This window comes from Rhinopithecus roxellana, chromosome 18, assembly GCF_007565055.1.
Source record: "Rhinopithecus roxellana isolate Shanxi Qingling chromosome 18, ASM756505v1, whole genome shotgun sequence".
Taxonomy (NCBI): domain Eukaryota; kingdom Metazoa; phylum Chordata; class Mammalia; order Primates; family Cercopithecidae; genus Rhinopithecus; species Rhinopithecus roxellana.
The window spans coordinates 51,681,626-51,704,061 of NC_044566.1; the positions used below are offsets into that span (position 1 = coordinate 51,681,626).

The 22,436-nt window shown below is 40.5% G+C and overlaps 1 protein-coding gene and 1 pseudogene across 5 annotated transcripts in view; both read left to right on the forward strand.

Annotated features, from left to right (window-relative positions):
- ELF1 (E74 like ETS transcription factor 1) overlaps window positions 1–13,080 on the forward strand; it is a 114,813-nt gene extending 101,733 nt beyond the window's left edge. For all 4 annotated transcript variants that reach the window (XM_030921909.1, XM_010374515.2, XM_030921908.1 and 1 more), the window contains 4 exons: window positions 2,228–2,311; window positions 3,005–3,197; window positions 4,738–5,187; window positions 12,251–13,080. In XM_030921909.1, the coding sequence (XP_030777769.1) occupies window positions 2,228–2,311; window positions 3,005–3,197; window positions 4,738–5,187; window positions 12,251–12,854 (1,331 nt within the window). In that variant the 3' untranslated portion in view covers window positions 12,855–13,080. The remainder of the gene's footprint in view (window positions 1–2,227; window positions 2,312–3,004; window positions 3,198–4,737; window positions 5,188–12,250) is intronic.
- Window positions 13,081–13,141: 61 nt separating this feature from the next.
- Window positions 13,142–15,322, forward strand: LOC115894607 (annotated as a pseudogene). Its single transcript, XR_004054750.1, has one exon. The product of XR_004054750.1 is annotated as an SRA stem-loop-interacting RNA-binding protein, mitochondrial-like (transcript).
- The last annotated feature ends 7,114 nt before the right edge of the window (window positions 15,323–22,436 follow it).

Below are 22,436 nucleotides of genomic sequence, written 5' to 3' on the forward strand. Positions count from 1 at the left end.
AAATTGAAAACATAATGTGTGGATTAAAACATAGACTAGTCACTGCTAAGAAAGAATTAGCAAACTCCAATAGATTTGGTGTGAATTAAAAAATATGAAAGAGTTACAGACATGGAGAACTAAATGAAAATGAAATGAAATGAAATGAAAATGTTTAATCAAAGTTCCAGAAACAGAGAATATGAAAAGTGAGGAAGAGACAATATTCGAGAGATAGTGACTAAGAATTTTCCAGAATCACATTAATCCTCAGCATTGTAAATCCTGAGTAGGTCAGCTACAATAAATCTAGGCCTAAATGTGTTGTTGATAAAAATGCGGAACACCAAAGACCTCTCTTCAAGTTCTCCCCGCTCCAAAAAAAAAAAGAAGCAAACCAGGGAGAAACTACATTACTTCAAGAGGATTGATTTTTTTTTTTTTTTAGATTGGCCGTTTAGAAGCTCCCAGGAGAGACTGAAAGAATTAGACATTTTCAAAGAGCTGAGAAGAAATCACTGTCAACCAAAAATTCTATAACCAAGCTATAATTTGTCTGAAGCTTTGTACATTGCCACCTTGAATGATTAGGAAGATGTTGGAGAGGATGGATACTGGGTTGGGAGTTTTTACTGGCAGCATCTGTTGTAACTAAAGCTAGTGGAGGAAAGTAGTGGAAATAAAGATGATATCTATTTTTGTTAAGCTGGTATATATTAATAGCATAAAATAAGGTGGGAGTTACTGAAGTCTTGGCTTCTAATACTTGTTATCATGAACACAGCCAGAAGAATCTGTCTCCTGAAAGTTCTCTGCAGATGTCTGCAGTAATGAAAGTCAGGATACCTGGCTGACTAGCATACATTTGGCAGTCTTAGAGACTGAAGAGTGGGCTTTTTGACACTTTACTCCCTTCCTCTCATTCACCCAAATGACTTCAGAAACGTTTTCCTATTCCGTTTCTGGGGATAGATTGTCACTGACCTTGTGATTTTTTTTTTTTAAGCTGTAAAATTCTGCTTTTCTAAGTTGTTGTCCTGCCCTATATTATATTTACGTAGAATTCATCACAGTAATCCAAACCAGAGTGGCAGCCTCAAGAATGTTGGGGTAGGAGGTAGTAACTCTTCATTGTTTCTCACCTATAGATTGGTAGTATGTTCAGACAGCATGATCATGATCTAAACCTAAATACAAGGCAGTGGTGCTACTAGGCCGTGGTTCTAGATACTTGGCAAAAGAAGATCACAAATAGGGCTTTAGAATAGTTTATCGACCCCACTCTGAGACTATTGGGATGGACTTATTTAGATATTGATGGCGGGTAAGATAACTATGAAGTTTGTTGTTAATTGAAAGGTACAGAAAAACGAGATGTTTTTAGAAATACACAGAAGGATAGTATTTATGTGGTTCACCAAAATTTTGCCTCACATATTTTCTGTATTTCTAGAGTTTGGGGAGTTTCTTATACTTGAGAACTAACTGTAAACAGAAATTATTTAATAGAGAAAAAAGCTAAAAATCCACTTCTCCTACCTTAAAAAGCTGGTATAATCAATAGACAGAAAGACATGGTAGAGCCCATGTTCTACCAATGTCAAAAGCATTCTCCAAAAGCTTAAGAAAGTGCTATCTGCCGGGCGCGGTGGCTCAAGCCTGTAATCCCAGCACTTTGGGAGGCCGAGACAGGCGGATCACGAGGTCAGGAGATTGAGACCATCCTGGCTAACATGGTGAAACCCCGTCTCTACTAAAAAATACAAAAAACTAGCCGGGCGAGGTGGCGGGTGTCTGTAGTCCCAGCTACTCCGGAGGCTGAGGTAGGAGAATGGCGTAAACCCGGAAGGCGGAGCATGCAGTGAGCTGAGATCCGGCCACTGCACTCCAGCCCGGGCGACAGAGCGAGACTCCGTCTCAAAAAAAAAAAAAAAAAAAAAAAAAAAAAAAAAAAAAGAAGAAAGTGCTACCAGTATGGGTACTTCAAAGACAAGCTATAGTATTTTAAATTAACTTCATTTTTACAGATATAAACTGAGGTGTCAGAGGTACCATTTCTTACATAAGTGTGCTTATGGTTTAATGTCCAAGTTTTATTAAAGTTGTTTTCCTTTTATCAAACAGCATTTTAAGAGACCAGTATATGTGACCCATGTATAAAAACATTTGGCACTTGACAAAATAGCTGAATTGTCCATTTTTGTCACTTTTGAAGGCAAATATTTATGCAGAGCTGTTTTTATTTCAGGGAGAAAAACGAAACCACCACGACCAGATTCCCCAGCCACTACGCCAAACATATCTGTAAAGAAGAAAAACAAAGATGGAAAGGGTACTACTGTAATTTCCGTGTAATACTTATAGGTCAAGTAACACTTAGATTGCTTTATAGCACCTGCCTGTTACAACTAGAAACCACCAGCTTTCTTGATATCCTGCAATGGATCTTACTGCTGCCACATGCTTATTAGATACATTTGCCAAATTCTTAAAGGAAAACTGATAGTAAAGTAGACCAAGAAACTCATTTGAGTGATTTTCACTTACCTGTCCAAATAATCTATTGTTTTCATGTAATAATGAGACTCTTGGAAGAATTTAACCGGATTAGATTTTCAGTTCATAGGCCCTTCAACATGTTGTCATGAAATTCAAGCATTTTTATAACTGTTATGGCTGACCTGCTGGCTCTAATCTAAAGAGAACAACTGTTGAAAGGAGAGAGTTCACAAAGAGACAGAAAAAAATTATCTCAAAGTACTTTCTCCTAATTCATCACAAATCTTATGACAAGATTTCTTTGTTCACGTATTTTATATGGGACTAATAAAAAGATCTTTATTAGATGCTGAAAAGTATGACCATTATATCACCCATACTAACTAAATTATGTCACCAATACTAACTGAATTATGTAATGTTCTTGTATAAATATGAAAGACACTTCTAAGACTTCTAGTTGTCTTTTATGATGTTCTTTTAAATGAAATTTTGGTCATTTAGAAAGAAATTGTTTTTGTTTCAGGAAACACAATTTATCTTTGGGAGTTTTTACTGGCACTGCTCCAGGACAAGGCTACTTGTCCTAAATACATCAAGTGGACCCAGCGAGAGAAAGGCATTTTTAAATTGGTGGATTCTAAAGCAGTGTCCAGGTTGTGGGGGAAGCACAAAAACAAACCTGACATGAATTATGAGACCATGGGAAGAGCACTCAGGTATGCGAAGTTTTGGTATTTTATTTTGTTAAGAATATCATTTCCTGAATCCTAAAAAAAAAATATTAAGCTTAAATTCAGCAAAGCACCAGTAGTGGTAATGCAAGTACGTAATAAGAGAGTACATTTTCAGTTGGGTACGGTGGCTCATGCCTGTAATCCCTACACTTTGGGAGGCTGAGGCTGGTGGATTGCTTGAGTCCAGGAGTTTAAGACCAGCCTGGGCAACGTGGCAAAACCCTGTCTCTACTAAAAATACAAAAAATTAGCCAGACATGGTGGTGTGCACCTGTGGTCCCAGCTATTCGGCAGGCTGAGGTGGGAGGATCACCTGAGCCTGGGAGGTTGAGGCTGCAGTGATCGAGATTGCACCACTGAACTCCAGCTTGGGCAACCAGAGTGAGACCCTGTCTCAAAAAAAAAAGGAGAGTGCATTCTCAAACATGAATTGCAGGTATGATATGTTAGTTATTATGGTAGAATAAATTAGTGCTTCAAGAGTACTACTAGACATCATGAGAACTTTGGACGAGTAACATTTTATTCTTAAGCTCACTTTTAGTTCATTTTTTGGTGACTGTCATTTATTTTTCAAGATATGCATGTATTTGAGAGAGATTTATTGGAAATAAGAATGATCTGAGTGACTTAGAGGATAGATATAGATATTAAATTTGGCAATCTTAAATTAGAATTCTTTAATTACAGTTTTTGGATTTTTTAACATACATTTTTTAGGTTCTTGATTTTATTAAAATAGATGACAAAAAGTTGGATCACTTCTATTGCATATCATTAAGTTTTATACACAAAAGTCAATTACATTTACTGAATCAAATTTAAACTGATACAGTTTGCCTAGTAGGAACATTTCTAGAAAGCTGCAGAGGAGAAACAATTTATTGAGGCTTTTCGTAGTTTTGATGATCCTCGCAAGCTGGCAGAAAGGGGCCAAGTGTGGTGGCTCACTTCTGTAATCCCAGCATTTTGGGAGGCCGAGAAAGAAGCATCGTTTCAGCCTGGGAGTTCCAGACCAGCCTGGGCAACATGGCAAAACCCAGTCCCTGCAAATGCAAAAATTAGCCGAGTGTGGTAGCATGCGCCTGTGGTCCCAGCTACTTGGGAGGCTGAGGTGGAAAGATTGCTTAAGGCCAGGAGTTCAAGGCTGCAGTGAGCTGTGATCATGCCACTGCACTCCAGCCTGGGCAACAGAGCAAGACTCTGTCTCTAAATAAATAAGTAAATAAATTAGCAGAAAGATAGAGGAAGAAAAATGAAAGACCAGAAGATTTCACATACTCTATCAACAGTCCCCCAACCAGCATTAGTTTTAGATTTAGTTGGTAATAAGAACTTTATCTGTGCATAAATGTATGTTTATCTTATATGAAATAACTGTCCTTTTTTTAGAAATTCTTTTCTCATTAGTTTGATTCCAACTTTAAAGTTTTTTTTATGATTAGGGAAATTTGATTTTGTTAAATATTTTAATTGATGTTTGATTGAATAAAATGTTAATGAAATTGTCTGCTTTGAATAGGTACTATTACCAAAGGGGTATTCTGGCAAAAGTGGAAGGTCAGCGCTTGGTGTATCAGTTTAAAGAAATGCCAAAAGATCTTGTATATATAAATGATGAGGATCCAAGTTCCAGCATAGAGTCTTCAGATCCATCACTATCTTCATCAGCCACTTCAAATAGGAATCAAGCCAGCCGGTCGAGAGTCTCTTCAAGTCCAGGGGTAAAAGGAGGAGCCACTACAGTTCTAAAACCAGGGAATTCTAAAGCTGCAAAACCCAAAGATCCTGTGGAAGTTGCACAGCCATCAGAAGTTTTGAGGACAGTGCAGCCCACGCAGTCTCCATATCCTACCCAGCTCTTCCGGACTGTTCATGTAGTACAGCCAGTACAGGCTGTCCCAGAGGGAGAAGCAGCTAGAACCAGTACCGTGCAGGATGAAACATTAAATTCTTCTGTTCAGAGTATTAGGTGAGAAAACCAAACTACTGATGCTTATCACTTCAATATGTTTCTGACCAGAGACATTATTTGTTAAGTGGGTCAAGATTCAGAAATGAAAATAAAAGTATATAGATTTCAAGCTAGAACTCTTGGTTACCAGATTTTTCAGGAGCAGTATATATTACGTCAGTCCTCTAATTATGCCACTGGTCCCTTCATTTACATTTTGACATTATTGACATTATTCTGTCAGTTTAAGTATAGTTCACTATACCTTTGTATAACTGGATTGAGCCATATAAGAAGTTATCTAGATGTGAGAAAATCCAGGGAATTTTTTCAAATCTTTATTCAGGCCAAGTCAGAAGCCTCAAAAATTCAACGTAAATTGTCATATTAGGACATTGAGAGTGCATGGAGTTCCAAGCAATAAATGTTGCTCCTTGGAAGATCCTATCTTGGAACAATTCTAAAGTTCAAATAGGAGGGGAGGCCAAGAATCTAAGGTCCTCTTTTTCAGGCTTTTAGAGCGGCAGAAGTCAGAAAAGCAGGGTTTGTTTGTTTGTTTGTCTTTTCCTTTTTGGTTAAATCAGATTTGCCTCAGAGCCCCAGGAAAAGATGCTAAACAACAAATTGACTGAGAGAACCTGTCTGCGTTGGACTGATCTTCAGCAGAAATTTGGGACTCGTCTCAGCTGATTTAGAATGGGGGTATGGGAGGAAGGCAGAAAATTATATGGATATTTGTAGCATTTTTCTGTTTATACTGTCATGAATTTCTAGAACATGAATTATAATAAAATCTAGCAGCCTTTTCAAAGCCAATACAAATTATTTAATTACTTTTATTAGCACACTTCAGTCTTAGAATGTAAATGTGGAGGTTTTGCTCAATTGATCTTGAAGTAAGGTAACATTACCTAGAATCAAGGCAGACTTCAATGATTCAGTCTTCTTTGTATAGACAATTTAAAATGTTTGACCTTGTGAAATATTCTCTTAAATCTTCAGTTGGTTTGCAAGGAGTGCAAAGATGACCTTTAAATTTTTAATTGGCTGTTACATCTTTAACTGTTTTTAAAGGAGTATATCTTGAGTACCCTTATCCAAAATGCCTGGGACCAGGAATATTTTGGATTTTGAACTGTTTCAGACTTTAAATCGTTGCATTATACTTACCCAGCACATCATCCCACATCCAAAGATCTGAGATCCAAAATGCTCCAGTGAACATTTCCTTTGAGCGTCATATTGGCGCTCAAAAAGTTTCCTATTTTGGGACATTTTGGATTTCAGATTTTCAGATTTGGAATGCTCAGTGGGTGCTTATTTAACTCTTACTGTCTGTATTTTTCCTTTAATGTTTTATATTTCCTTAGGCCCTGTGGGTTGCATGTGATGACTGGGTGTCTAGTTGGGAGTGTGTAGTTCCTCCCATTGGTTTCTAGGCTGTTTGTTGTTTGCATTTGTGTTGATAGGAGACCTATAATGGCCACAGCTGATTCCATGGAATTTTTTTAGCACCTGTATTCAAAATATTCTTTTTAGACTGTGAGAATAAAACCAAAACAAAAAACTCTTCCTTTGAAAGATACTAAATTGTAGATATTGTAGAGTAGGTTGTTTTGTTTTGTTTTGTTGTTTTTTTGTTTTTGAGACAAAGTCTAGCTAGCTCTGTTGCCTAGGCTGGAGTGTAATGATACCATTGTAGCTCACTGCATCCTACCGCCAGGACTCAAGCCATCTTCCCACCTCAGCCTTCCTTATAGCTGGGACTACAGGCATGTCCAGCTAATTTTTTAATTTTTATAGAAATGGAGTTTTACTTTGTTGCCCAAGTTGGTCTTGAACCAAGGCCAACCAAGCAATCCTACCACCTCGGCCTCCTGAAGTGCTGGGATTATAAGTGTGAGCCACTGCACCTGGCTTAGAATGGTTTTTTATTAGGACAAGTTCTGGTTTTGTTATTTTTTATATTTTTTGTTTGCATTTTTCTAATTACCCAACCTTTTACCATGAAAACTTTCAAAGTATGGAAAAATTCAGCTAGTACTATGAACACTTATTTACTATCCACCTAAATTCACAAATTGATAGCATTTTGCATTATTTGTTTTCTGTTTATTTATACTCTTTTTTCTCTTTGCTGTATCTTTCTTGATTTTTGATGACTTATTAATAAAATCAGAGGCTTTTAACTTTTTTCCCTGTGGTTGAGAGAGGATGGAATATATATGATTATATATATAATTAGATAAATTATTAATATAACAACAAGAGCTGACACTTATAGAGCACTCTTTGTATTTCATACACTTTACATATAGTGAGGTATAGAATCCTCATAGCTCAATGAAGAATAGATAATATCCCCGTTTTATAGATGTGGAAACTGAAGCAAGGAGAAACCAGGGAACTTGGTCACATCTAGTAGATGGTGGAGATAGTATTTTAATGCCAGTTGTTTAGCTGCAAGCAGTGAAGTTAATGACTTGCTACACTGCCTACTGATTTACATAAATCACAGGAATTGTCAGTTATTTACAGTAAAGCAGCAACATCTTAATTTTGTCCTTCACTCATTTATTTTTATTTCATGTGATTGCATGCATCTATGTTGATTCAATTAAGCTTTTCTTAATTGGTGTACAGTATATATGCTCAGTTTTTACAAATTTACAAAAAGAAGCCAGTTTGATTCTGGCTTCATGGTAGTCAAAGAAACAACAACAACAGAAAAACTGCTGGTACACTATTTTCTGAAAATTGCCTCTTGGTAAACATGGGATGCCATTTTACCTAACATAACTTTTATTTAGCCAAGCATTAATAATTTTTCTTAGGATCTTTTAAATAAATTATCCTGGCCAGGTACAGTGCCTCACACCTGTAATCCCAACACTTTGGGAGGCTGAGACGGGTGGATCACCTGAGGTTGGGAGTTTGAGACCAGCCTGGTCAATATGGCAAAACCCTGTCTCTACTAAAAATACAAAAATTAGCTGGGCATGGTGGCAGGCACCTGTAATCCCAGCTACTCGGGAGGCTGAGGCAGGAGAATAACTTGAACCAGGAGGCAGAGGTTGCAGTGAGCCAAGATCGTATGACTGCACTCCAGCCTGGGCAACAGAGTGAGACTCCGTCTCAAATAAGTAAATAAACAAATAATCCTGTGAAAATGTGTTATGTGTAAGTTCTCTTAAAAGCGTATAGAAGCTGAGTGCGGTGGCTCATGCCTGTAATCCCAGCACTTTGGGAGGCCGAGGCGGGCGAATCACAAGGTTAGGAGTTCGAGACCAGCCTGGCCAACATGGTGAAAACCTGTCTTTACTAAAAATACAAAAAACTAGCTAGGTGTAGTGGCGGGCGCCTGTAATCCCAGCTACTCGGGAGGCTGAGGCAGGAGAATCGCTTGAACTGGGAGGCGGAGGTTGCAGTGAGCTGAGATTGTGCCACTGCACTCCAGCCCAAGTGACGGGGTGAGACTCCGTTTCCAAAAAAAAAAACTTTTCAGCTTTTCGGCCTTGCCAGTTATTAGATGTGAAATTGAATCATGTTAATTATTTTGAGTCTTTTTCCTTATCTATAAAGCACAGATGATAATATTGAACCTTCCATGTGGCTGTGGCAATTAAGCAACACCTGACACCTGAGTAGATCCTCAACAAAAGCTAAATGTTGTATGGTCTGTGTTAGTTTCAGAAATTTTGATAAATTGTAAATTACCAATATTTTTCCAGTTGTTTACAAGCAGGAGATTTTTTAAAAGTAGTCAGCTGTAACAGAATCTGTATTACATAATATAACCAGACAGTTTAATCATTAACTAAGAAAAAAGTAATTTTAAAATTCTGTGGTTAGCAGATACTTCATAATATTTTATTTAATCTCTGAATTTGTATTATTGAAAATTGTTTTAGAGTTTGTTCCAATAAGCCAATATATTTGCATTGTAGATAGTATGGATAAGTATATATATTTTCTGACAGATGGCAGTCAGGTGTCTAAAAGAAAAGGACTTTTTTTTTTTTTTTTTGAGACTGAGTCTTGCTCTGTAACCCAGGCTGGAGTGCAGTGGCGTGATCTCACTCACTGCTACCTTCGCCTCCCAGCTCCCGGTTCAAGCAGTTCTCCTGCTTCAGCCTCCCGAGTAGCTGGGATTATAGGCATGTGCCACCATGCCCAGCTAATGTTTGTATTTTTAGTAGAGATGGGGGTTTCATCATGTTAGCCAGGCTGGTCTTGAACTCTGGCCTCGTGATCCACCCACCTTGGACTCCCAAAGTGCTGGAATTACAGGCGTGAGCCACCGCGCCCGGCCAAGAAAATGACATATTTTTCTAATTTAAACAGAAGCATCGAAGTCCTAGTGGTAGCCGCGATTAGCAATATGGAAAATTTCCAAGTACATTATTGCTTGTGTCATACCTTAGAGAAGGAAAGAAGAATGAGAGAGGCGTATATTGAAGAGTTGTAACTGCCTGTTGTTTAAGGATAGAATAGCAAATACTCATCTTTAGTACTTACTAAAGATGAAGTTGCTCAGGACTTAAGTGGCGGCAGTCTATTGTAATGGTTAGGCGGCACATAGGCTCTGCAGTCAGATGGCCTCTCTTCTTCTCTAATTGGTCACCTTATTCAAGCTGTTACAACCTGTTTGTGCATCAGTGTTTTCATATGTAAGATGGGGATAATATTTGTAGGGTGACAAGGTTATACATATTATAAGGTTATGCATATTGATATAATCTGTGTGCTAACTATATGTCAAATATCTATGTGTATGTTATGTAAACTCTTGTCATGGGAAGCCCTTGGGCCTTTTTTATTTAAAAATGGTGTCTGGGCTGGGCATGGTGGCTCACGCCCAGAATCCCAGCCCTTGGGGGGCCGAGGTGGGTGGATCATGAGGTCAGGAATTCAAGACCAGCCTGACCAATGTGGTGAAACCCTGTCCCTACTAAAAATACAAAAAAATTAGCTGGGCATGGTGGTGGGTGCCTGTAATCCCAGCTACTTGGGAGGCTGAGGCAGAGAATTGCTTGAACCTGGGAGGTGGAGGTTGCAGTGAGCTGAGTTCGCACCATTGCACTCCAGCCTGGGCGACAGAGTGAGACTCCATCTCAAAAACAAATAAACAAACAAACAAAAAACAGTATCTGGCTATAGTGTCAGGTACTATACCCAGACTCCCATCTCACCCTAGATTTCCCTGCACCAAATGGGCAAGAGAGCTTGGGTGGCCATCTAAGTTTGGTGGTCCGTATCCTGTGTGAATGGGCGGGCTCTCGTCACCCTGTGCCTTTATTCCCACTTCTTTTGAACCTGTCCTGAGTTGTTCTGGGCCTTTGTTTCATCTTTCCACCAAGCCCATTTGTTTTTCTCCTCCACTATTTTATTTCTCCTATGTGAGAAACAGACTGCATAACTAACTTTCAAAATGCAGCTTTAATAATGTAGTGGTAATATGTAACGCTTGGTTTATGGAGACTAATCTAGCTGTTAGTTGTTTGAAATAGCAAGTATCTTTCATTGAATAACTTTACAGACTTCAAAGAAACAGTTGACATCCAGATGCTGAGATTTTTAAATGACATTTGTTTTATATACTATATTAATAACCATAACTATAAATTTTAGAGCTGTGAACTTTTTAAATTAGATTGAATGATAATATCATTTATGTAACTTTCTCTTCAATGAATGGGATTAACAGCCTACACAAACTAGATTTTGCATTAAAGGATTTTATGTTAAACTGTAGCGTTATGACCAAAATTTGTGAAAATTATTTGAACGTGGAAAACTGCTAAAACATGCTTCTGTGTATTTTTCCAAAGCTTAGCCATATTTTCTCTGCCAGTCCAAGAGCCCTGACAGGTTAATTATAATCATGGCTTGTTTCATCTAAATATGACATGAAATGCGAGCTATTAAAACCCTAAGAATTCTGTTGTATGGTTAAGACTGAGGTAGGTTTTTTGTATAAGTTAATTAAGCACTTCCCCCTTTATATATAAAAACAGGTTGAGTACAATTATATGAATTTTCGTAATTATTGTGGATGAGCATGTTGATAACATTATCTCTCAAGTATTAAAATAGCAGTCCGGGCTCAGTGGCTCATGCCTATAAGCCCAGCACTTTGGGAGGCCAAGGCGGGTGGATCAGCTGAGGTCAGGACTTCGAGACCAGCCTGACCAACATAGAAAACCCAGTCTCAATTAAAAATACAAAAATTAGCCGGGCGTGGTAGTACATGACTATAATCCCAGCTACTCGGGAGGCTGACAGGAGAATGGCTTGAACCCAGCAGTTGAAGGTTACAGTGAACCAAGATCACGCCACTGTACTCTAGCCTGGGCAACAAGAGTGAAACTCCATCTCAAAAAAAATAGCAGGAATGAATCAAACAGATTTGCTTTTAAATTCCTAATTTTAAGAAGCTCAAGCAAACCTCTTGCTAAGCGGTTTTTTTTTTTAAAGACAGGGTCTCGCTGTGTTGCCCAGGCTGGAGTTCAGTGGCGCAAACTCCACTCACTGTAAGCTCCGCCTCCCAGGTTCATGCCATTCTCCTGCCTCAGCCTCCCAAGTAGCTGGGACTACAGGTACCCACCACCACACCCGGCTAATTTTTTTGTATTTTTAGTAGAGATGGGGTTTCACCATGTAGCCAGGATGGTCTCGATTTCCTGACCTCGTGATCCACCCGCCTTGGCCTCCCAAAGTGCTGGGATTACAGGCATGAGCCACCACGCCCAGCCCTTGCTAAGCATTTTAACATCCTCCTCCTTCCCCAACAAAATTAGCTCCTCATTTGTGTTAATGTGACTCTATGTACAGACCTTTCGTCCATAGCACTCAGCAGATGGTATCATAGTTAATGGCCTGAGAGTTTTGTGTTAGGCATCTCTGTATGTAGTGTTTAATACAAAGTCTGGCATGAGATTGGTCATGCTGTGTTGAAAATATGGGAAGTAGCATTTTGAAACCTACAACTGGTATTTTGTAAAATGACTTGTCAAGTATTAAAGTTTTAAATGATGTAGAATATGCTAATTGTCTCACTTTAATTTCATCATCTCAATAGGACTATACAGGCTCCAACCCAAGTTCCAGTGGTTGTGTCTCCTAGGAATCAGCAGTTGCATACAGTAACACTCCAAACAGTGCCACTCACAACAGTTATAGCCAGCACAGATCCATCGGCAGGTACTGGATCTCAGAAGTTTATTTTGCAAGCCATTCCATCATCACAGCCCATGACAGTACTGAAAGAAAATGTCATGCTACAGTCACAAAAGGCAGGCTCTCCTCCTTCAATTGTCTTGGGCCCTGCCCAGGTTCAGCAGGTCCTTACTAGCAATGTTCAGACCATTTGCAATGGAACCGTCAGTGTGGCTTCCTCTCCATCCTTCAATGCTACTGCACCTGTGGTGACCTTTTCTCCTCGCAGTTCACAGCTGGTTGCTCACCCACCTGGCACTGTAATCACTTCAGTTATCAAAACTCAAGAAACAAAAACTCTTACACAAGAAGTAGAGAAAAAGGAATCTGAAGATCATTTGAAAGAGAACACTGAGAAAACGGAGCAGCAGCCACAGCCGTATGTGATGGTGGTGTCCAGTTCCAATGGATTTACTTCTCAGGTAGCTATGAAACAAAACGAACTGCTGGAACCCAACTCTTTTTAGTTAATATACCAAAGCTTATGGATGATTGTTTGTTAATTGAACATTTTCAATTATATGCAAACTGATTGATTGATTCTAAGATAAAGTCTAAGGAGGTTTCTAATTTTGTAATTGTTTTTTTTTTTTGAGACGGAGTCTCGCTCTGTCGCCCAGGCTGGAGTGCAGTGGCCGGATCTCAGCTCACTGCAAACTCCGCCTCCCGGGTTCACGCCATTCTCCTGCCTCAGCCTCCGGAGTAGCTGGGACTACAGGCACCCGCCACCTCGCCCGGCTAGATTTTTGTATTTTTTAGTAGAGACGGGGTTTCACCGTGTTAGCCAGGATGGTTTCGATCTTCTGACCTCGTGATCCGCCCGTCTCGGCCTCCCAAAGTGCTGGGATTACAGGCTTGAGCCACCGCGCCCGGCCTCTAGTTTTGTAATTGTTAAAGATAGAGTTAATTTTGATTTTGTTAGATGAGGGAGGAAAACTCAACTGTTTCTCTTTGTTATCTAAATGTTTCAGAATTCAGTCGTGAAGGAACAGGCATTTTACACTATGAAGACATTCTTTTGAGATTTTTTTTTTTTCAGTTGCTATATCATAAGCATTTTTAAAGTTTCTTTTCTAATTTTACATTGTATTAGATTTTCTGATTCTTTTGTAAATACAGAACTTAAATAGAAGGCAACAGGAAATTTATATAGGAACTATTTTCATTCCACTTGTATAAGTTAAGTCTTGACTCTTTCAAATGCAAAAAACATATTTTATGCTTTGTTAAAATTATGGTGTCTCTTAGATTGACTTTAGTTGGCTGTACTATATAATATAGAACTATGAATATGTAAAATAACATGAAAAATTGGAGGTGCTGGTGGTGTGGCTGACCCTGTTTCAGAAGCAGGATAGTATAAAAGCATCAGCCTGACTAAGAAGGGCACTCCCACTAACTCGCTATGTAATCTTGACCTCTTTGGGCTTTAGTTCTTCTCATAAAAGGAAGAGATGTGTTGGACTAGACTAGATGATTACCACTGTCTCTTCTAGTTCTAATCTTTTTAATTATAATACCTGTATTTTCAAGTTATGTCAATTAAATCATTATCAGGTTATTTCCTAATGTAAGAATAGCTGAAATGTTGCAGAGAAATAAGTGACCCAACAAAATTTATTCATCTGTTATGGGTAAGATCTGCCATAAATTCTTCCTAAAGAATTTGTTTACTAACTCTTGAGGCCACTGTGCTTTGCGGTCCATTAGTAAACTTGTCTTGCTAAGTGCTAAACAGAATACTGCTATTTTGAGAGAGTCAAGACTCTTTCTTAAGGGCCAAGAAAGCAACTTGAGCCTTGGGCTAATCTGGCTGAGTAGTCAGTTATAAAAGCGTAATTGCTTTATATTTAGGATCATTTTTTATTGGGGGTGGACTTGGGGGGTTGCATACAAAGATAACATATATATCCAAGTTTCTGAAATGAAATGTTTTTAGATTACTTTTTCAACTGTAAATAATGTACATTTAATGTCACAAAAAAATTGTCTTCTGCAAATTTTCTAGTATAACAGAAATTTTTGTAGATGAAATCATTATGTTTAGAGGTCTAATGTTATGTTTTCATATTACAGAGTGAATTTGTATTTAAACAAAAATTTAAATTTTGGAATCCTCTAAACAATTTTGTATCTTTAATTGGTTTATTATTAAATAAATCATATAAAAATTCTCAGTGTTTCTGTTTTCAGGCAAAAGTTTCTTAAAGAATAAGTGTACAAAGAATATTGCTAGAACATTAGCATTACTCCCTTTAATCTAAAGATGGTGGCCTCAGCAGCGAGAGGTGCTGTGGCGCTCCGTAGAAATATCGATTGGCCGGTTGCTTTTGTGAGAAAAATTCCTTGGACTGCGGCGTCGAGTCAGCTGAAAGAATACTTTGCACAGTTTGGCCATGTAAAAAGGTGTATTGTACCTTTTGACAGGGGACTGGCTTTCACAGAGGTTTGGGTTCGGTTCAGTTTTCTTCAGAAGAACAACTTCAGAATGCACTACAACAGGAATATCATATTATAGATGGAGTAAAGGTCCAGGTTCAAGCTAAAAGGCCAAAAGTTCTGCAAACATCTGATGATGAAGAGAAAGATTTTTGAGACCGCAGCCTATTAATAAAGTTAACATAACTGAGAAAAAAAAAAAAAGAACATTAGCATTACTTAATGTTTATAAATAAACAAACTCCATTACTCAGAATTGCAGGATATCATCCTTTCACTTTTCCTTTATAGCAGGCCAAATGACAGTTTCTAAACATCACACAATGGATTACCAAGTTGTAAAAATTAGACAACAATGAAATATTCCCAGCAATAATATTAAACACACTTTTGTTTCGTTTTGTTTTGTTTTTGAGACAGAGTCAGCTCTGTCGCCCAGGCTGGAGAATAGTGACGTGATCGCGGCTCACTGCAACCTCCACCTCCCAGGTTCTAGCTATACTCCTGCCGTAGCCTCGCAAGTAGCTGGGATTACAGGTGCCCTCCACCACATCCAGCTAATTTTTTGTATTTTTAGTAGATACGGGGTTTCACCATCTTGGCCAGGCTGGTCTTGAACTCCTGATCTCAGGTGATCTGCTCGCCTTGGCCTCCCAAAGTGCTGGGATTATAGGTGTAAGCCACCACGCCCCACCTAAACACACTTTTGAAAGTAAGTTTTCTACTTAGAAACTAGGTCAGTTAATAGTTAAACTTGGAAAACATCGAAAAATTTTCTTATGAAGATTAAAATCTCTGTAATCCAATAAGAAGTAACTTTCACTTATTCATTTTTTCACGTTTGTGAATATTCTTCCAAAATGTGATTTTAAAGGCCGTGTAATACTATATTAGTATACCAAAATCCAGTTAAATAAAACTTTTTTAACTAGATAAGTTAGTTTTATGGTTTTTCACCACATAGTGAATATCAGTGTCTTAGTTCATTTTCTTCGTTGCTGCTATAACATAATATCTGGGACTGGGTAATTTATAATCAACAGAAATTTATTTGCCCACAGTTCTGGAGTCTGGGAAGTCCAATATTAATGCACCAGCAGGTTTGACAGTTCTCATTCCAAACAGTGCCTGAACACTGTGCCCTCTGGAGGGAAAGAAGGCTTCATCTTCAAATGGCAAAGACAGAAAAGCAAAGAGAGCCCACTCCACTTCCAAAAGACTTTTTATTTATTTATTTATTTTTTTGAGACAGAGTTTTGCTCTTGATGCCCAGGCTGGAGTGCAATGGCGTGATCTCGGCTCACGTCAACTTCTGTCTCCTGGGTTCAAGAGATTCTCCTACCTCAGCCTCCCAAGTAGCTGCGATTACAGGCATGCACCACCATGCCCAGCTAATTTTCTATTTTTAGTAGAGGCGGGGTTTCTCCGTGTTGGTCAGGCTGGTCTCGAACTCCCAACCTTAGGTGATCTGCCCGCCTCGGCCTCCCAAAGTGCTGGGATTACAGGTGTGAGCCTTTTTATGAAGGCATTAAACCCATCCATGAAGGTGGAGCCCTCCTGGTCTAATCACTGCTTAAAGGCTCCACCTCCCAATACCTTTACTTTGGCAATTAAATTTCAACATGAGTTTTGGAGGGAACAAACATTCCAGCCGTAGCATACAGTACATAATGATTTTTTAAAAATTAAGAATCTTGCACTATTTTTGAGTCAGTTATAGGAGATACCAGATAAACTCTTTATAATAGTAGCACCATTTAAATTGTGTATTTTTTTTAAGTTTAAAAGGTATAGTATAAGAATTTTTAGAGACACTATTATTTAAGGTTATTGGAATAGTGTACAATTACCATGAACACTGAAATTTTAAAGATAGGAAAAGAAGTCTGGATGCGGTGGCTGTCGCCTGTCATCTCAGCACTTTGGGGGAGGCCAAGGTGGGAGGATCACTTGAGCCCAGGAGTTTTAAGACCAGCCTGGGCAACATAGTGAGATGTCATCTCTACAAAAATTCAAAAAATTAGCCAGGTGTAGTGATGCACTCCTGTGGTCCCAGCTACTTGGGAGGCCAAGGCAGGAGGATCACTTGAGGCAGGGAGATGGAGGCTGCGGTGAGCCATGATCATGCCACTGCACTCCAGCTTAGGTGACAGAGGGAGACCCTGTGTTCAAAAAAAAAGGAGAAGAAAGTCATGTAGTAAGAACCTTAAAACTTTAAAAGCTTAGTCTTTTGGCCTTAACTAAGTATCAGCTACTAAGGAACCTGTGTTTCCCCCATTAGAATGTCTTATGTATCCATATATTCCTTTTTTGTATCTATAGTTACCATCCTAGTTGTAGTCTTTTCTATGTTATTCTTGCCACAGTTTATTCACTTAAACAATATATGAGTGTGTATTTTGTGGCAGGCAATATTCTCTGTGCTGGAGATAGGTCAGTGAACAAAACAGACAATAGCCTCCCAAGTGACTTCCTGCTTGTGAACTCTTAGTTCGTCAACATGAACTGTTTTTATTCACACTTCTAACACTAAAAACTTGGAATTTTTTCACACCCACTCCCAGTTCTGATACCAACTGGGTGTCTTTGTCCTACAATTCAGTTCAATTCTGACCCTAACCACTTGGAGTTAGCACAGACCCCACAGGTTAAGGGGCTTAGTCTCTCAAAACTGCCCCTCCTTCCGATGCCCATTGCAAGTCCCAGGTTTCCACTTGTACTTCTGACCAGCTGGCTATAAATCAGGGGTTCCCATGACCCCCACCTGCTTAGGTTGGATAATTTACTAAAAGAGCACACAAAACTCAGGGAGCCAGTTTACTGGTTTACATTTATGTCAGTTTATTATAAAAAATACAACTCATGAACAGCCAAATGAAAGAGATGCATAAAGCAATGAATGGGAGGAAGTGAACAGAGCTGCTCTCCCGTCTCATGGTGTGCCATCTACCTAGCACCTCAAAGTGTTTACCAACCTAGATGTTCTCCAGACACCAACATTTTAAGAGTTTTTTAATGAAGCTTTTATTACATAGGCATGCCTGATTAAATCACTGGCCATTGGTGATTGAACACAATTGCTACACCCTTTCCCCTCCCAGGGGATGGGACTGAAAGTTCCAACTCTAATTACATGGTTGGTTCCTCTGGAAATCATTTCCCATCCTGAAACTATCTGGGGACCCATGAAGTGTCCACCTTATTAGCATAAACTCAGGTATGGTTGAAAGGGGCTTGTTAGAAATAACAAAATATGCTCTTACCCTTCTAAATGCCAAGGGTTTCAGAAGCTAGGGTGTCGGGAACTAGGGATAAAAGCCAAATAAGATGTTTTCATTGTATCACAATCATGCACCTACTTACAGAATAGTCTTTCTAAAATATCCCTTGGCAGTTTGGGCAACATAGTGAGAGCCCATCTCCAGAAAAAGTAAAAATATTCACAGTGCATGCTGGCAAGAGCCTGTAGTCCCAGCTCTTCAGGAGGCTGAAGTGAGAGATCTCTTGAGCCTGGGAGGCTGAGGCTGCCGTGAGCTGTGATTACAGCACTGCACTCCAGCCTGGGTGACAGAATGAGACCCTGTCTCAAAAAAATCAAATAAAAATATCCCTCGGGAATGCATAATGTTCATATATGGAAACCCTCAATACCTTTCTACTTGTAGGGTGAAGTCCAAAATCCTTAGCTTAACATTCAAATTCCTCCATCAAACTGGGTTCTTAGGCCAACTATTTCAGTGTCACCCTTTTTTTTTCCCTTTGAGACAGTGTCTCGCTCTGTCACTAAGTCTGGAGTGCAGTGGCACAATCTTGGCTTACTGCAATCACCGCCTCCTGGGGCTCAAGCGATCCTCAGCCTCCTGAGTAGCTGGGACCACAGGTGCGTACAGTGCCAGGCTAATTTTTCTTGTATTTTTGTAGAAAGGGTTTTTTGCCATGTTGCCTAGGCTGGTCTCCAACTCCTGGGCTCAAGGGATCTGCCCCCCCCTTAGCCTCCCAAAGTGCTGAGATTACAGGAGTGAGCCCTTGTACCCTGCCGATGTTTTCCTTAAAATGCAAATTTTTGGTTCCACTCCATACTTACTGAATTTGCATCTCATGGGAAAGCTGTACAATTTGCATTTTTTTTTTTTTTTTTCTGAGACAGTCTCGTTCTGTCGCCCAGGCTGGAGTGCAGTGGCACAATCTCAGCTCACTGCAACCTCCGCCTCCCGGGTTCAAGCAATTTTCCTGTCTCAGTCTCCCAAGTAGCTGGGACTACAGGTGCCTGCCACCATGCCCTGCTGATTTTTGTATTTTTAGTAGAGACGGGGTTTCACCATATTGGTCAGGCTGGTCTTGAACTCCTGACCTCAGGTGATCCACTCGCCTTGGCCTCCCAAAGTGCTGGGATTACAGGTGTGAGTCACCGTGCCCAGCACAGTTTGCATGTTTAACTAGTATTGTATATTCCTTGCTACACAGAGTAGCCCTAAATTAGCACCAACATCATCTGGAAACATTTTAGAAATACAGAACTCCAGGCCCTGCTCCAGATCTAATGAATCAGAATAATATAGACATTCAAGTTTGAAAAGTACTAGGTAATCTTAATGTACTCTTGGAAGTTTAAGAACCACTGATCTAGCCCCAACCTATTCTTTTAAGCTTATCCCGTGATGTTGCTCTACATTTATTCTTTCAACCAACACCTATTGGGTCAAGTATGGCTTTACATAGTCATGGAACTCGTTGTACAAAGTTGAAAAAGCATAATGTCCACCCTCCAGAGACACACTGGGATTAATGAATGAAGCGGCATACTGCTGCGTGTGACCAGCCAGTGGCTCTCACCATCCACTTAGAATAAAGGGATCAATATTTGGGGCACACCCATAACCCATTCATGGTACATTCGTTAGGGAGATCTCCCTTATGTGCTAGTATTTCTTAAGGTTTCATTCTTGGCTCTCTTCCCACTGCACATGCTTCTTTGACAATCTCATCCACTTCTATGGCTCAGTCACTATATGATGTCTTGACTCTCTCTAGCCCTAACAAAACCTAGTCACCAACTCCTGAACAGGACATGGCTGTCTGTACTAGGCCTCTCCACACCAAATCATTGACTCAACATTGTTTATTAAGGAAGGACCTGGGATACTACTGTCACTGTCCTTAACCTATAAACTTACTGCCTTCTTCACTTTCCATTTATGCTTTAACCCTCTGTAGTATTGCATTTGCCTTAGTACCCTGAAATTATTGTTACAGAGGTCACTAAGAGTAACCAATCTCTATATTGCCGAATTCCATCCTTCCTTCCATTCCTGGACCTCTCCAGCAATTGATAACCTTTTGTAACTCACTTTTCCTTTAAACTCTCTATTGCCTTCAGTTTTGCCCAATCTGAAGTGCTCACCTCCCCTATCGTTCTGCTTCTGTAATATTTCCCCATTTTACCATGTGAATAATAATTTCCTAATGTTCCCCTTGGGTTGTTCCAGAAACTTTTTCAAAGATTGGAGTTCCTCCAAGTTTTATCTAAAGGTCACTGTTCTTATTTTCTGTTTTCACCTTATCCCTTTCCAATCTGTTCTCCCCAGTGCAATAGGAGCGTCAATTTAATTATGTGAGTCCTTCGGTGGTTCTTTAATCTCAGACGGAGTTGAGGCCCTGTGTGGTCTCACCTTTTCTTTATCTCACCAGCCTGATCATCAAGTTCTACTCTCCAAGACGTCACATCGATTAGAAGAAGGATGCTTTCAATTGCAAGAAACAAACAGAAAAACCCAACTCAAAATTATTAAATAATACAAAACAAAAAGTCTGCAGTTTGGAGGCGTCTGGGTTGGTTAATTCAGGAGCTCAGTGGTAACATCGAGGTACCAGGTTTCTCCATCCTTCTGCTTTCACTTTCCTTGGGATATCAATTTGGTCTTCCAGGATGGCTCTTGCTAAAGGTAGCTGCAGTAGTTTATTCTGTATTTCTGTTTATCAATAAGGAGACCTTTCCTGGAAGCCCTGAGCAGACATCTCACACATGGCTCATTGACTAGATGAGTCATATACCCCTTCCTAAACCATACTGTTGGCCAACCATGTGGGATTACCACAAATCACTTGGTCATGTGCTGGAGAATCAAAATTGGCGCTCAACAGCAAGGAAGAAGGGAGGAATGAGTATCCTACTGTTATGTATGTAAGTCCATCTTCCTACACATACACTAAAACATGCTCATGTTTGTATGAAAAATGTATTTATTTCCCAAAGAGAATCAGCCAGAGTGTCATCTGGATACTCTTATCCAGCTTCATGTCTAAGATCTCTGGTATGATATGCAGCCTTCTTTGTCAACTGGCGGCTGTGGCTCCCTGGTGTTGTCCTCAACAGCCACATCTGATATGAGCACTGGGAAGAATACTCTTATCTAAAGGCTGCTCCCCTTCCCCTTGCCCTTCCCCTTCCCTTCTTTCTTTATTATTTTTTGAGACAGAGTTTTGCTCTGTTGCCCAGCCTGGACTGCAGTGGCACCATCTCAGCCCACTGCAACCTCCACCTCCTAGGTTCAAGCGATTCTCCTGCCTTAGCCTCCCGAGTAGCTGAGAAGACAGGTGCACGCCACCACGCCCGGCTAATTTTTGTATTTTCAGTAGGGACAGGGTTTCACCATATTGGCCAGGCTGGTCTCAAACCTCTGACCTCAGGTGGTCCACACACCTCAGCCTCCCAAGGTGCTGTGATTACAGGCTTAAGTCACTAAGATACTTAGAGTATCTCTTTTCTTTTCTTTTTTTCTTTTCTTTTCTTTTCCCCTCCCTCCCTCCTTTCTCTCCCTCTCCCTCTCCCTCCCCCTCTCCCTCCCCCTCCCCCTCCCCCTCCCCCTCCCCCTCCCCCTCCCCCTCCCCTCCCCCTCCCCTCCCCCCTCCCCTCCCCCTCCCCTCCCCCCTCCCCCCTCCCCTCCCCCCTCCCCTCCCCCTCCCCCCTCCCCCTCCCCGTCCCCCTCTCCCGCCCCCGCCCCCGCCCCCGCCCCCGCTCCCTCTCTCTCCTCTTCTTGAGATGGAGTCTCGCTGTCCCCCGGGCTGGAGTGCAGTGGCCGGATCTCAGCTCACTGCAAGCTCCGCCTCCCGGGTTTACGCCATTCTCCTGCCTCAGCCTCCGAGTAGCTGGGACTACAGGCGCCTGCCACCTCGTCCGGCTAATTTTTTTGTATTTTTTAGTAGAGACGGGGTTTCACCGTGTTAGCCAGGATGGTCTCGATCTCCTGACCTCGTGATCCACCCGTCTCGGCCTCCCAAAGTGCTAGGATAACAGGCGTGAGCCACCGCGCCCGGCCCTTTCTCCCTGCCCTCCCCTCCCCTCCCCTCCCCTCCCCTCCCTTCCCTTCCTTTCCTCTTTGCTTAGACGGAGTCTCACTCCATTGTCCAGGCTGGAGTGCAATGGCATGATCTTAGCTCACTGCAACCTCTGCCTCCTGGGTTCAAGTGATTCTCCTGACTTAGCCTCCCAGGTAGCTGGATTACAGGCGCCTGCCACCACGGCCGGCTAATTTTTGTATTTTGAGTAGAGATGAGGTTTCACCATGTTGCCCAGGCTGGTCTCAAACTCCTGACCTCAGGTGATCCGCCCA